The sequence below is a fragment of the Nycticebus coucang genome, chromosome 9 (genome assembly GCF_027406575.1).
Source record: "Nycticebus coucang isolate mNycCou1 chromosome 9, mNycCou1.pri, whole genome shotgun sequence".
NCBI lineage: Eukaryota > Metazoa > Chordata > Mammalia > Primates > Lorisidae > Nycticebus > Nycticebus coucang.
Window position 1 is genome coordinate 95,832,578 of NC_069788.1, and position 16,358 is coordinate 95,848,935.

General features: G+C 41.5%; 1 protein-coding gene across 3 annotated transcripts in view; it reads left to right on the forward strand.

Annotated features, from left to right (window-relative positions):
- PTPN21 (protein tyrosine phosphatase non-receptor type 21) overlaps window positions 1-16,358 on the forward strand; it is a 93,980-nt gene that overhangs the window by 17,389 nt on the left and 60,233 nt on the right. For 2 of the 3 annotated variants that reach the window (XM_053600988.1, XM_053600989.1), the window contains exon 3: window positions 14,349-14,518. In XM_053600988.1, the coding sequence (XP_053456963.1) occupies window positions 14,349-14,518 (170 nt within the window). Of the gene's footprint in view, window positions 1-14,348; window positions 14,519-16,358 lie in introns of those variants that run through there. The other variant, XM_053600990.1, reaches the window with a different exon arrangement.

Here is a 16,358-nt window from a genome sequence, read left to right on the forward strand (position 1 = left end):
TAGTTCACAGCAACCTCAAACTTGTTGAGTTGAGGTAATCCTCCTGCCTGAGCCTCCTGAGTAGCTGGCTAATAATCTCATTTAATCTTCACAATGGGCTAAGCAATTATCTTTTCCATTTAAAAATGAGGAAACTCAAGTTATGAAAAGTTTGGGTGATTTGCTTGGGATCACATAGCTAATAAGCAAAAGAGACAGAATTTGAGTTTTTATTTGTCAGATTTCTGCTTGAACTTTAACCTTTAAATTTAAGGGTTATGGACCCTTAAAGGCTAAAGGCTATGGACCTCTTTGAGAACCTGATGACAACACAGAATTTTGCACACAATTTCAGATGTTTCATTGCTACTCCCTCTTCTAGTTTGTTATGGGACCTGGCTGTGGGCCTAGAGGCCTCTTGGATGAGGCAGTTTTCCTCAGTCCCTACAGATCAGGATCTTCCCTTGGTCTTAACTTTGGAGTATGCGTGAACAATTCAAAACCTTCTTTCCTTCCTTCATTTATTTATTTACTCAAGATAAGGTCTTACTCTTCTTTCCCTGGTTAGAGTACAGAGTTGTGACCATAGCTCACTGCAACCTCAAACTCCTGGGTTCAAGCAGTCCTCCTACTTCATTCTCGCCAATAATTGGAACTACAAGTACATGCCACCATCCCCGGCTAGTTTTTGTATTTTTTTTTTTTTTTCTTTTATGGTGTTGGGGGTCTCCTTATGGTGTATTGGTTGGTTTCAAACTCCTGGCCTGAAATGATCTTCCCACTTCAGTCTTTGAAAGTGCTAGGATTATAAGCGTGAGGCCAATGGCCTGGCCAAGACCTTGATGTTTTTGGTTTCTTTTTCTTTTTTTTTTTTTTTTGGCTGGGGCTGGGTTTGAACCCGCCACCTCCCGCACATGGGGCCAGTGCCCTTCTCCGTTGAGCCACAGGCACTGCCCCCAGGTTTATTTTTCTTAATCATGTGCAGGTGAGGGTTGAACTTAACTGCTCCTGGTCTGCCAGTCTGGTGCTCTAACCACTGCTATGGCACCCAGCTGACCTTCATTTTTTTTTTTTTTTTTGCAGTTTTTGGCTGGGGCTGGGTTTGAACCTGTCACCTGTGGCATATGGGGCTGGAGCCCTACTCTTTTGAGCCACAGGCACCACCCTTTTTTTGTTTTTTTTTTTTGAGACAGAGTCTCAAACTGTCACTCTGGGTAGAGTGCTTGGTGTCACAGCTCACAACAACCTCTTGGGCTCAAGGGATTCTCTTGCCTCAGCCTCCCAAGTAGCTGGGACTACAGGCGCCTGCCACAACACCTGGCTATTTTTTTGTTGTGATTGCCATTGTTGTTTTAGCTGGCCCCGACCAGGTTCGAACCCGCCAGCCTGGCTGTATGTGGCCAGCACTCTACCTACTAAGCTACCGGCGCCAACCTGATCTTCATGTTTTTAAGTAAATAATTTGTGGTCAGGCATAGTGGCTCACGCATGTAATCCTAGCACTCAGGGAGGCCAAGGCAGGTGAATTGTTTGAGCTCAGGAGTTCAAGACCAGCCTAAGCAAGAGTGAGACCCCATCTCTACTAAAAATAGAAAAACTAGCCAGGGGTTGAGGTGCCTATAGTCCCAGCTACTTGGGAGGCTGAGGCAAGGGATTGCCAAATTGAGCCCAAGAGTTTGAGGTTCCTGTGAGTTATGATGCCACAGTACTCTTGCCTGGGGCACAGAGTGAGACTGTGTCTCAAAAAATAAAAAAATAAAGGAAGAAAACTTGCCTCTGAATATAGTAACCCCCTTTACCTGCCCACTTTCCTATCACAAATGCCCTTTTTTTCCTTGGCCTTCATAGGAAGGGCCATTTGGGAAGTTCATTTCCTTTATGGGCCAAGTTACTATTATGGAAAAATCCTCTCTCAGGGAGGAAAGATAATAGATCCATGTCTGTCTTCCCTCCCAGGAAGCACCTTTGTGCCCACTTAGGTAGTAGGTGTGTGACAAAACTCTAGGGAATGTATGGGTGACTCATACTTCCTTTATACATTAATCAAATTCCTGGTCCAATTGTTTAGCCCTCTATATCATTCTTTTTGTCAGATGCACAACCTATCCAAGCATGACATTTTGATATTTTCCTATTCTATTCTCCAAGCAATTTGTTCATAATCAAATGTCACTTAGATTTCTTTTATCTCTTAATGAACTGACAGAATATCCAGAGGCAATTTAATTTTTTGCTTAAGATGCTGGTTTCCCTAGAACAAACTATGCATGTCAGAAATCTTACAAGAGCATTGGCAGTATGTAATAGAAGTAACTTTTTAATGAAGTGTTTGTATCACTTTCTATGGATTACTCAAATGAAATTGCCAAAAGGTGTACAGTGTATAGATTTGTAAATAGGACAGAGTAATTGCGTTATTTTAAATAAGCTTTAACTGAATAGGCTAAGATAATACACAAATAATCTCATGCTGAGTGGCAGAAGTTCATTTTCTTTATGAATCTAAAAACTTGTCTTAGTCATGTAACATTCATTGAGATGACTCAGACTTTGTTGACCTGTCGAATTAATTTCAACTTTAGGTACATTTTCAGCAGATTGAACTTTATACCATTCTATTCAACTGTAATTGGAAAAGTGGGATTTGGGGGACAGCAGGGTAGAGTTTCAGTGCCAGCTGATCTTCTGTTCAAATCTTTGTACTACTAGTGTCACTCAAGAAAACCAACTTAACTTTTTTGGGTTTTGTTTTTTTCATACGTGATATGGTTGCATGTAACAGTAAGAATGATAGCCTGGTTCACTGGCTCACGCCTATTAGCACTCTGGGAGGCTGAGGCAGGTGGATTGCTTGAGCTTAGGAGTTGGAGACCAGTCTGAGCAAGAGTGAAACCCCTTCTCTCCTAAAAATAGAAAAACTAGCTGAGCATTGTGGCAGCCACCTGTAGTGCCAGCTACTTGGGAGGCTGAGGCAAGAGGATCTCTTGATGCCAAGAGTTCAAGGTTGCTGTAAGCTATCACATAACGGCACTCAACCCAGGCTATTCATTGGCTATTGACCATACACCAAGCACTCACTGTACTAGATGCTTTAGCTATGTTTAGTTTAACTCTGAGCATAATTGAATTCCTTATCTCTTCCCACCATCTTGGCGATGGAGTGGACCAAAGACAGGCAGTGTCCACAGTACAATTGTTTTCTTTTTTTTTTTTGAGACACTGTCTTGCTTTGTCACCCTGGCTAGAGTGCAGTGGCGTCACCACAGCTTACTGCAATCTCAAACTCTTGGGCTCAAGTGAGCCTCCTGCTTCAGCTTCCTGAGTAGCTGGGACTATAGATGTGTACCACCATGCCTGGCTAATTGTTTCTAATTTTAATAGAATAGTAAGGGTCTTGCCATTACTTCTGCTACTCGGTATGAAATTAAAATTAAATCAAAAAGGGGAAAATTCTGTCTGCTTCTGTCTTTTGACACTAGTCTGTCAAAAGAAAGAAGTAAGACAATTCATTATTTATGGCGGTCTCAGTGTAGAGGTAAGCTCCAGGACTGAATTAGGTTAATACTGTTAACTACCCTTGTTAAATGATCTCATCCCAGGATAGACTTTATCTAGTGTTAGCTCTTCTCGTATCCTTCCTGATGAAGTCTCTTGACTTCTGCCTCGTCAAAGAAAGGCATCAAGATAAAATTATATTTGCAATTTTTATATAGGATTGACTTTATGAAACCTAGTGGATAAGTGGCTTAAAAAAACCTTCAGATAATTTATGCATCCCTCTGCTCTGCTTTGAAAACAGTACAACCAAAAAGACTAAAAATAATTAGATGAGAAATGATTTAGAGTTTAGAAAAGAGTTTACATTTTTACAGGATTTGGACCTGCTTGTAATAGCTGATATCTTCTCAGAGGACTATGGTTTAGGGTGCTTCACTTTTTTCTCAAGCTCAAATTTATAAGCCATCTTTTCCTCTGATCAATAAGCTTAATTATCAAATCACTTTGTTCTCAGAGTTAACATCAGTTCATTTAAAGTAAGTCAATGCTGTTATGTCTGAAAAGAGGCCAAGTTCTGTTAAACTTTTGTTTTTACTGTAGTTTTACATAGCAGGCATAGTTATCTGAACAGTTGTAGGGAATAGCTATGAAAATTTTTAATTGGCTGGGCAGCACCTGTGGCTCAGTGAGTAGGGTGCCAACCCCATATACTGAGGGTGGTGGGTTCAAACCCGGCCCCAGCCAAACTGCAACAAAAAATAGCCAGGTGTTGTGGCAGGCGCCTGTGGTCCCAGCTACTGGGGAGGCTGTGGCAAGAGAATCGCCTAAGCCCAGGAGCTGGAGGTTGCTGTGAGCTGTGATGGCACAGCACTCTACCAAGGGCAATAAAGTGAGACTCTGTCTCTACAAAAAAAGAAAGAAAGAAAGAAAATTTTTAATTGGCTATGAAGAAATCATTTTAACTTTATGAAACTATTCTGATATGTTCAGAACAGAATAGGAAAGAAAAGGAGAATGTTAAAAATATCTGACAATGAAAGTTTCATAAAAGTCTATTCAGTGATAATTGAGAATTAATCTAGGGGATGCTAAAATATTCAGTGATTTAGAGATGGCTGTTGAAATACCAAGCACCATGAAGCCTGGTTACTTTTTGTGTTTGTAGTAGAGACAAGATCTTGCTTAGTCAGACTGGTCTCATACGCCTGAGCTCAAGGGATCCTCCTGCCCTAACCTCCCGGAGGACTAGGATTACAGGTATGAAACACTGTGCCTGGTCTACTTTTCAAACTTTCTGTTCGAATTCAGAGACCAGCCTGAGCTATAGTGAGACCCTGCCTCTAAAATAGCAGGACATTGTGGCATACGCCTGTAATCCCAGCTGTTTGGGAGGCTGAGGCAGGAGAATCGCTTGAGCCCAGGAGTCTGAGGTTGCTGTGAACTATGACGTCACAGTGCTCTACTGGGGTGACAAAGTGAGACTCTGTTTAAAAAAAAAAGTTTTTGTTGAAAGCTTGAACATGAACATTCATTAGCTTTGGCCTACACAGGGTCAGGATTATCAATGTTACTGTCTTGTGCTGTCACATCTTTTCCCGCTGGAAAATCTTCAGGGGTGCTAACAGGCATGGAGCTATCATCTCATATAATAACAATGCCTTCTTCTGGGATACCCACTGAAGGACCTACCTAAGACTGTTTTCAAGTTAATGTTTTCTTTTGTAAGTAGAAAGAACACACTCTAAGATAATGATAAAGTATATTGTAATAAATACATAAACCAGTAACATAGTTGCTTACTAGTATTAGGTGCTGTACATAATTGAATGTGCTATGCTTTTATACCACTGGCAGTGCAGCAGGTTTGTGTTTACCAGCATTGCCACAGATACGGACAATGTATTGCACTACAACTTGTGACAGCTACAGCATTACTTGGTGGTGGGAATTTTTCAGTTCTATTATAATCTTTTTCCTTTTTTTTTTTTTTTTTGAGACAGTCTCATTCCATCACCCTGGGTAGAATGCTGCGGCGTCATAGTTCACAGCAACCTCAGACTCCTGGGTTCAAGCAGTCTTCTTGCCTCAGCTGGCTGAGTAGCTTGGGACTACAGGCACCGGCAACAATGTCTAGCTTGTTTTTCTATTTTTAGTAGAGACAAGGTCTCACTCTTACTCAGACTAGTCTTGAACTTGTGAGCTCAGGCAATCCACCCACCCCAGCCTCAGTTTCATTATAATCTTTTTTTTTGTTTTTTCCCATGACAGTCTCACTGTGTCACCCTTGGTAGAATGTGGTGATGTGACAGCTCACAGCAACCTCAAACTCTTGGGCTTAAGCGATTCTCTTGCCTCAGCCTCCCAGGTAGCTGGGACTACAGACACCTGCCACAATGCCCGGCTTTTTTTGGTTGTAGTTGTCATTGCTGTTTGACAGGCCTGGCCTGGGTTCAAACCCGCCACCTTCAGTGTATGTGGCTGGCGCCCTAGCTGCTGAGCTATAGGCGTAGAGTCTGTTTCATTATAATCTTAAGGGACCACTGTTATATTTACAGTCCATTACCAGTCAAAATGTTATACAGCGCGTGACCGTAATTAGCTTCCAAGCTAATGTCAAACTTTTCAAAAACAATGGCTGGTTCCAAAACAGCAAAAATGGAGATATCTTTTATATTTGGCTTTGGAAAACAGGCTTGAACATGCAAGTGAAATAATAAAGCCAAAATTAAATTGGCTAAAGTGCAGTAAAGCTGTATATAAAATAATTTTTTTTCCAATTATTTTGGGGAAGTGAAGCATACTGTGTCATTAATTTTGCCTAACAATCAAGGTTTGCTCTTTGGTCTGAACAACTATTTTGAGTGCTAATACTAGGATAGATTTATACACTTTTCCACTTGTCTTAAATAGTAGAGTAGGAAAAATGATTGTTAAATACATGACTAATATTTAGAACAAATGTTCCTTCAGTAAATAACTCCACACTACTGTGCATTTGTGATTCTTCATAACTTTTTAAAGGGTTTTTACTTGGATATATGTATTCTCCCTTGCTTTTTAGTATTGCCTATAACTTCCTTCTATTGTCAATTTGCTATTATTTAACTATCTCCTTTAATGTGTCATCTTTTAATCCACTTTGGACTGAATAACCAAGTCACTAAACTCATTAAAAATATGTATAACATAAGAAAAAAAATGTCCATGAAAAGATAGGAGGAATCTTTTTTTTTTTTTTTTTTGCAGTTTTTTTGGCCAGGGCTGGGCTTGAACCCACCACCTCCAGCATATGTGGCTGGCACCCCACTCCCTTGAGCCACAGGCACCACCCAGGAGGAATTTTTTTGTCAAAGGCATGTCCTTTATAAATTTGACATCGGCATGTATTTTTCTTTTCTTTTTTTTTTTTGGCATGTATTTTTCATTGTTCAAACACGTTTTTTTCCTATTTTCTGTTCAGATAGTTGAGATTATCAGATAATTGTCAAACTGCAAAATATTTTTTTAGCCAGTCAAATTTAGCAGTCAGTACTTGAATAGCAACTTGAGTGACACTAATGTTAATAAGCTCTGATAACTCTACCATTGGACCAGCCCAAACTGTACAAAATCTTGACTTTATGCATAAGAAAGTATAGGAAATGTTATCAACTCCACACTCTGGCCTATTTCTGGCCTTTTTTTCTTTAGACTTTTTTAATGAACTGAATTTGATCTATTTAAATATTTGAGAATAAAGTTTTAAAATTTTGTACTTGGGATCAGTGCCTGTAGCACAATGGTTATGGCACTGGCCACATACACTGAGGCTGGTGGGTTCAAACCCAGCTCATGCCAGCTAAACAACAATGACAACTGCAACAAAAAATAGCCGGGTGTTGTGGTGGGAGCCTATATTCCCAGCTACTTGGGAGGCTGAGGCAAGAGAATCACTTCAACCCAAGAGCTGTGATGCCGTAGCACTCTACTGAGGGCGACATAATGAAACTGTCTCAAAAAAAAAAAATTCTGGGGCGGCGCCTGTGGCTCAGTGAGTAGGGTGCCGGCCCCATATACCGAGGGTGGCTGGTTCAAACCCAGCCCCGGCCAAACTGCAACAAAAAAATAGCCGGGCGCTGTGGCGGGCGCCTGTAGTCCCAGCTGCTCAGGAGGCTGAGGCAAGAGAACACGTAAGCTCAAGATCTGGAGGTTGCTGTGAGCCATGTGACGCCACGGCACTCTACCGAGGGCAGTAAAGTGAGACTCTGTTTCTACACACACACACACAAAAAAACATTCTGTACTTGATTTTTAGTTATGAATATTTCCGAGTCATCTAAATGAATGTTACGGCTCAGAGCCTGTAGCTCAAGTGGGTAAGGCGCCAGCCACATACACTGGGGCTGGCGGGTTTGAATCCAGCCTGGGCTTGCCAAACAACAATGACAACTACAGGCGGCGCCTGTGGCTCAGTGAGTAGGGCGCCGGCCCCATATGCCGAGGGTGGCGGGTTCAAACCCAGCCCCGGCCACACTGCAACAAAAAAATAGCCGGGCGTTGTGGTGGGTGCCTGTAGTCCCAGCTGCTCAGGAGGCTGAGGCAAGAGAATCGGGTAAGCCCAAGAGTTAGAGGTTGCTGTGAGCCGTGTGATGCCACAGCACTCCACCCGAGGGCCGTACAGTGAGACTCTGTCTCTACAAAAAAAAAAAAAAAAAAAAACAATGACAACTACAACCAAAAATAGCCAGGCGTTATGATGGGCACCTGTATTCCCAGCTATTTGGGAGGCTGAGGCAAGAGAATCGCTTAAGCCTAGGAGTTGGAGGTTGCTGTGAGCTGTGATGCCCCGTCACTCTACCCATGGTGACAGCTTGAGGCTCTGTCTCAAAAAAATAAAAATAAATGGATGTTACATGACTAATTCAGGACAAGTTTTTACATTCATAAAGAAAATGAACTTATGCCACTCAGCATGAGATTATTTGTGTCTTTCTATAAATATGAGATTATTATATTATTATATGAACTTCTGCCACTTGGCATATTATTTGTGTCTTTATATATATATATGCATATATATGCGCATATATATATATATTTTTTTTTTTGGACACAGAGTCTCACTCTCTTGCACTGGGTAGAGTGCCCTGGTGTCAGTCTACCTCACAGCAACTTCAAATTCTCAGGCTTGAGCAATCCTCTTGCCTAAGCCTCCCGAATATCTGGCACTGCAGGCATTCACCACTACTCCTGGCTAGTTTTTCTGTTTTCAGTAGAGACAGGGGTCTCACTGTTGCACAGGTTGATCTCCAACTCTTGAGCTCAAGAAGTCCACCTGCCTTGGCCTTCCAGAGTGCTAGGATTACAGGTGTGACACCCGGGCTTGCTTTCTTCTTTTTATTTAAAATTGCTTTGGCAATTTGGGGTCTTTTGTGGTTCTATACAAATTTTAGACTTTCTTTTTCTATTTCTGTGAAGAATGTCATTGGTATTTGGATAGGTATCAATTAATGTTTGTATGATAGATTATTTTGTGCAGGACACGGTGGTGCCTGCCTGTAGTCCCAGCAACTGTAGGTTGCTTTGGTAGTGTTGTCATTTTAATAATATTACTTCTTCTGATCCATAATCATGGATGTCTGTCCATTTGTTTGCATCCTCTTTAATTTCTTTTTTCTTTTCTTTCTGTCCTAATTTTTTTTGAGACAATTTCACCTTGTTGACCTTAGTAGAGTGCCCTGGCATCATAGCTCACAACCTCAAACTCATAGGCTCAAGTGATTCTCTTGCTTGAGCCTCCCAAGTAGCTGGGAGTACAGATGCTCACCACAATGCCTGGCTATTTTTAGAGATGGGGTCTCATGTAGCTCAGGCTGGTCTCAAACCCATGAACTCAGGCAATCAACTCATCTCAGCCTCTCAGAGTGCTAGGATTACAGGTGTGAGCCACTGCGCCCAGCCCTTCCTCTTCAGTTTCTTTCATGAGTTTTCTTTTTTTTTTTTTTTTTTTGTAGAGACAGAATCTCACTTTACGGTCCTCGGTAGAGTGCCGTGGCCTCACACAACTCACAGCAATCTCCAACTCTTGGGCTTAAGCGATTCTCTTGCCTCAGCCTCCCGAGTAGCTGGGACTACAGGCGCCCGCCACAACGCCCGGCTATTTTTTGGTTGCAGTTTGGCCGGGGCCGGGCTTGAACCTGCCACCCTCGGTATATGGGGCCGGCGCCCTACCGACTGAGCCACAGGCGCCGCCCTAAATTCAAAGTTTTTTTTTTTTTGAAGGCTTCTTTTTTTTTTTTGTGGTTTTTGGCCAGGGCTGGGTTTGAACCCGCCACCTATGGCATATGGGACCGGTGCCCTACTCCTTGAGCCACAGGCGCCGCTTCATGAGTTTTCTGTAGTTTTCTTTGTAGAGGTCTTTCGTGTCCTTGGTTAAATTTATTCCGGGGTGTTTTGTTTGTTTGTTTTGGTAGCTATTATAAATGGGGTTGCCTCTTGATTTTTTTCTTTTTTCTTTTCAGTTAATTATGTACAGAACCATTACTGATATTGATTTTTGTATATTGGTTTTGTATCCTGCAGCTTTATTGAATTTATCAGTTCTATAAGCTTTTGGTAGTGTCTTTTTCTTGATATAGGATCATGTGGTCTGCAAACAGGGAGAGTTTGACTTCCTCCTTTCCAATTTGGATGTCCTTTATTTCTTTCTCTTGCCTAATTGCTCTGGCTAAGAGTTTCCAAGCTCTATTAAATCATAATTTTCTTTCTTTCCTTTTTTTTGAGACAGAGTCTCACTATGTTGCCCTTGGTAGAGTGCTCATAGCAATCTCAAACTCTTGGCCTTAAGCGATTTTCTTTCCTCGGACTCCCAAGTATCTGGGACTACAGGCGCCCACCACAACACCTGGCTATTTTGTTGTTGTACTTATCATTGTTTAGCAGGCCTGGGCTGGGTTTGAACCCACCAGTCCTGGTGTATGTGGCCGGCGCCCTAACCACTTGAGCTACAGGCACCAACCCCAGATTTTTCTTTTTTATAAATTGCTGTTTATAAGAGGGAAGGAACAGTAGTTGTTTCCCATAAATGTGATACATACTGTTTCCTTACAAATAACATAACTGATTTTATAAACATAATCATGGCTTCAAAAAATAATTAACAATAGGATTTGAACTTTCAGATATATTAAACTGTTTAGATTTTCAAAAATTTGATTTCCATGTAGTTTTTCAAGGATAGATTTTGTTGTTTTTTTCAAGTATAGATTTTTATTGTTGGTTTTGTTCTCATGTTTGTATGATAGATTAGTTGTGCGGGACACAGTGGTGCATGCCTGTAGTCCCAGCTACTCAGGAGGCTGAGACAGGAGAATTGCTTGAGTCCAGGAGTTCTAGGCTGTAGTGTGCAATGCCAATCAGGTGTCTTTACTAAGTTCAGCATCAATATGGTGACCTCCTGGGCAGCACCTATGGCTCAGTGAGTAGGGCGCCGGCCCCATGTACCAAGTGTGGGGGTTCGAACCTGGCTCTGGACAAACTGCAACAAAAAATCAGCTGGGCTGATTGTGGCGGGCTGTTGTGGCGGGCTGATTGTGGCTGGGCTGTTGTGGCGGGCTCCTGTGATCCCAGCTAGTAGGGAGGCTGAGGTAAGAGAATCACCTAAGCCCAAGAACTCGAGGTTGCTGTGAGCTGTGACGCCACAGCATTCTACCAAGGGCAACAAAGTAAGACTTTGGTGTCTCTAAAAAACAAAATAAAATTTAAAAATATATATGGTGACCTCCCGGGGGTGGGGGTGGGGGATGAGGGGAGCACCAGGTTGCCTAAGGAGGGGTGAACTGGCCTAGGTCAGAAACGGAACAGGTCAAAACTCCTGTGCTGGTCAGTAGTGGGATTACTCTTGTGAACAGTCACTGCACTCTAGCCTGGGCAATATGACTGAGACCTTGTCCGTAAAAAAAAGATAAAAAATAAATGATAGATTATTTGTATAGCTTTCTCCTGTATAATTTTGGAGGGACAATGTGCAATAGTGCAGTGGTCTTCAAACTTTTGTGGAGTTTAGGAGTTTTTTTAGGAGTTTAATAGCTCTTTAGAGCTCATGACGTTGTCCAGGAAATTCTGGTAGAACAAGTCCAGAGACAATACTTAAAGAAACACTGGCTTTGGGATTTAACACAGGTAAAAATACCTTCTTAGAAAGTTAGTGGTGGTGCTTTAATCTTTGAACTTTATACAGTTCTTGGAATAAAAACGAGGACATAGTAAACGTACAAAAATGTACAAAATATTTCATTCATACATGATGTCTTGAGTGGCAACCAAGAAACAAGAGAACAACATTCATACTTTTCATTAAACAAAGTTTACCAAACTCCAACAGTATACTAGAATTTGTGGATATAAAGGGAAAAATGACACATATATTTCTTACTTATTTATTTTTTATTTGAATGAGGATTACTGGTCAATAAAATGGCCTAAGCATTATTTCTCAGTTTTATTGTTGCTCTAAGGCTATACTCTCCAGTAAAATAGCCACTAGATACTTTCAGCTCTTTAAGTCAATTAAAATTGAATAAAAGGCCAGTGGGTGCAGTGGCTCCTGACTGTAATTCTAGCACTCTGGGAGGCTGAGATGGGCAGACTGCTTGAGCTCAGGAGTTTAAAACCAGCCTGAGCAAGAGTGAGACCCCTGTCTCTACTAAAAATAAAAAAAATTAGCTGGGCATTATGGTGGGCGCTTATATTCCCAGCTACTCAGGAAGCTGAGGTATGAGTATTGCTTAAGTTCAAGAGTTTGAGGTTGCTATGAGCTATGATGACACTACTATACCCAGGGTGACAGACTGAGACTCCCACTCAAAAAAAAAAAAAAAAAAAAAACATTAAACTGAATAACATTAAAAATACAGTTCCTGGTGGCGCCTGTGGCTCAGTGAATAGGGCGCCGGCCCCATATGCCGAGGGTAGCGGGTTCAAACCCAGCCCCTGCCAAACTTTTTTTTTTTTTTTTTTTTGTAGAGACAAAGTCTCACTTTATGGCCCTTGGTAGAGTGCCGTGGCATCACACAGCTCACAGCAACCTCCAGCTCCTGGGCTTAAGCGATTCTCTTGCCTCAGCCTCTCAAGTAGCTGGGACTACAGGCACCCGCCACAGCACCCGGCTATTTTTTTTTTGTTGTCGTTGTTGTTGCAGTTTGGCCGGGGCTGGGTTTGAACCCGCCACCCTCAGCATATGGGGCCGGCGCCCTACTCACTGAGCACCGGCCCCAACCCGAGGGTGGCGGGTTCAAACCCAGCCCCGGCCAAACTGCAACAAAAAAATAGCTGGGCATTGTGGCGGGCACCTGTAGTCCCAGCTGCTCTGGAGGCTGAGGCAAGAGAATCGCGTAAGCCCAAGAGCTGGAGGTTGCTGTGAGCCGTGTGATGCCACGGCACTCTACCGAGGGCAGTAAAGTGAGACTCTGTCTCTACAAAAAAAAATAATAAAAAAATAAAATAAAAATAAAAATACAGGGCGGCACCTGTGGCTCAGTGAGTAGGGCGCCGGCCCCATATGCCGAGGGTGGCGGGTTCAAACCCAGCCCCTGCCAAACTGCAACAGAAAAAAATAGCCGGGTGTTGTGGCGTGCCCTGTAGTCCCAGCTGCTCGGGAGGCTGAGGCAAGAGAATCGTGTAAGCCCAAGAGTTAGAGGTTGCTGTGAGCCGTGTGACACCACGGCACTCTACACAAGGGCGGTACAGTGAGACTCTGTCTCTACAAAAAAAATAAATAAATAAAAATAAATAAAAATACAGTTCCTAAGTGGCACTAGCCACATTTCCGGTACTCTTGGCCATGTGTGGCTATCGGACGGTGCTGATATAGATCGTTATTATCATTGCACAAAATTCTATCAGACGATGTTGTTTTAGAGTCTAAAACTACAAAGTAGCGATTTTCCAATTGCATTGATCTGTAAATTGATTTTGAAGTATTAGCAGTGGCCTGAGATTATCATTTCAAACTGCTAACGTGCATTAATACCCTTTCACCTTGTCTGGGCCAAGGACTAGTATTGATTTACCTTAGAAGTTTCATTACGCTGCAAGTGAGATCTAAGTACTAATAACTCGGTATTTTTTTCAAACCTCTGAGCAATATACTTGTGTTATTTTACTGCATCAGTCATAGTTATTATCGTGTGTGTGTGTGTATGGGAGTTGGAGGAGAGAGAATGAATTCGCCTCAGCATTACAGTTCCTTTAAATTCATGTCTAATGAAATTGGAGGAGTAAAAAGGCAAAAAAGAGTTCCAGTTATATTTGTACTAGACATTTGCAGCATTTACATGAAGTAATTTATTTATAGAAGCCCAAATTGGCCAGGTGTGGTGGCTCCCACTGCTGTAATCCTAGCAGTTTGAGAGACTAAGGCAGGAAGATCGCTTGAGACCAGGAGTTTAGACCAACCTGGGCAACATAACAAGACCCTATCTCTACAAGAAATAAGAAAAATTAGAAAAAAAAAAAAATCATTGAAGAATATTATAGTAATTTACTAAAGCATAATATTCTCAGTATTTTTTGTCTTTGTTAAACCTGTGTGTAAAATTCAGTAGCACCAACTATATTCAACATCCAGGACATGGAATGCTTCTTTTGTGTGCTGAATTCAAGAAATGATATACAGATGTAATTGACTTTTTGCCTTATTTCCTGAAATGAGTCTCTAGATAAAGATAGGTCTTCCCTTTTTTTTTCCCTTTCAGTTCTTGCTATTGTTCCTTTCTGAGTAGAGAGGCCATAGCAGACCACTGTCATTGGTCCAGGTCATGGATTGGTATAACTGAAGTCATGGAAATCCTTTTGTACGTTACTGTCTTCTTCAGTGACCTTCTGTCTTTCAGGTCACTTACTTCAGCCTCTGGTACTACAATAAGCAAAATCAACGCCGGTGGGTAGATTTGGAAAAACCTCTGAAGAAGCAGCTGGACAAATATGCATCGGAACCTACCGTCTATTTTGGGGTGGTGTTTTACGTGCCTTCAGTTTCACAGCTGCAGCAGGAAATTACCAGGTGAGAAATGACATGCTATTTGTTTTTATGAAATAATCTAGTGAGATTAAAAAAAACTAAGGTCGAAGTCAAGAGATAAAAGCCTAAAATTTTGCCCTCTTGCCCTACGTTTTCAGTTATCTTGTTACAAGGAGGTGCTGGTATGTCGCATGTCAGAGTATTTTACTACACATTGGATGAGTTATAGGCCCAGAGGAATCATTACAGGGAAAAACGATGTTTTTACCCTGGCTGTGAACTCTTGTAGTGATGTCACCTTTAATGTTTTTATTGTTTTGTTTCTGATCCTTTCTAACAAGGAAATGAGAGAGATTAAAAAAAAATCGTAGTGTTTGTTCCTTCCTCAAGGAAATGTGCCAAAAGTTTCCAGTAGCTGCATTCTGTGACGGGTGGGAGAGAAAATTTGTTGGGGAGGGAAGGTAGAGAAGGAGAGGAGTGAAGTGTTTTAGAACAGAAAATTTTGGCTAATAAGTATACTTAACAGGGACAAAACCAGAAAGGGAAGATGATATTAAGGAGCAGGATAGAGGAGCTAAATTAAATGTTCTTCTCCCCCAACCCCCAAGACAAACAAAACAAAAAGCAACAGCAAAAAAATTGAATTCTTGAGTCTGTCTTTCAGAGTTCCCTGAAATTCATCATTACCTTATCTTTTAAATCCTATTTAACACTACTTTTGAGCCAAGCTAGATTATTTCCAGGGCCCTGGACATGCCACATATGTTTTCATCTTTGTGTCCTAGATCTTTCCCTCATATTTATGTACTGAAATCTCCTTCATCTTCTGAGTTGAAGTTCAGAAGGTACCTTCTCCATGAAGCATCCTTGGCTTCCAGTCTGTAATGAGTTTGCCTTTTCCAGACTGTCCTAGATTTTGCTTGTACTTGTGTTAAGATGGCCTTTGTTACAGCCTCTCATTATGGTTCTGTATATACCTTATCTTTTTCCTAGATTTTAAATCCTTGTTTTCTTTAGCCTTACTTTCGTTATGCTATCTAACATAATGCCCTGCAGATAGTAAGAACCTGGTACTGCCCCATGTGTGTGGAATGCTGTTTGAGCCTGCTGGTTAATTATTAGAAGAGATTGGAAAACCCATCAGCAAGGATCAGGTGGTAGAGATAAGCACAAATGGACCAAAATAAGTCTGAAATATAAAGATTAAAGAGAGAAGTGGAAGCTGGGAGGAAAACTGATCATTAATTCATTTAAACATTTACTGAAGACACCATATTATCTAAGAACTATGTTGTTCATAGTGGGAGGTGAATATGTAAGTGAATACATTTTAATCTTAACAGGAAGGAGTTGCTTGCTTATAGTCTGGGACTGGCATTTCATATAAATGAATAATTATGTATAGTGATCATGTGATAATAAATGCTGTTATTAAAGCTGTGCATTCCTAGAGGCAGTACAAAGGTAACTTGGACAGGCAAGGTAAAGAAGCTGAGTTTTTTATTGACTTTAGAAGGAATTTTCTAGAGAAAATAGTTAATGCCAAGCAAGAGTAATAATGAAAATGAATAATGAAAATGACCGTATTGGTGGTGCCTATGGCTCAGTAAGTAGGGCACCGGCCCCATATACTGAGGGTGGTGGGTTTGAACCCAGGCTCCGGCCAAACTGCAACAAAAAAATAGCTGGGTGTTGTGGTGGGCGCCTGTAGTCCCAGGTACTTGGGAGGCTGAGGCAAGAGAGTGGCCTAAGCCTAAGAGCTGGAGGTTGCTGTGAGCTGTGATGTCACAGCACTCTACTGAGGGCAACAAAGTAAGACTCTGTCTCTAAAAAAAAAAAAAGAAAAGAAAATGACTGTATTTTCAAGGAGTTTCAGATATTA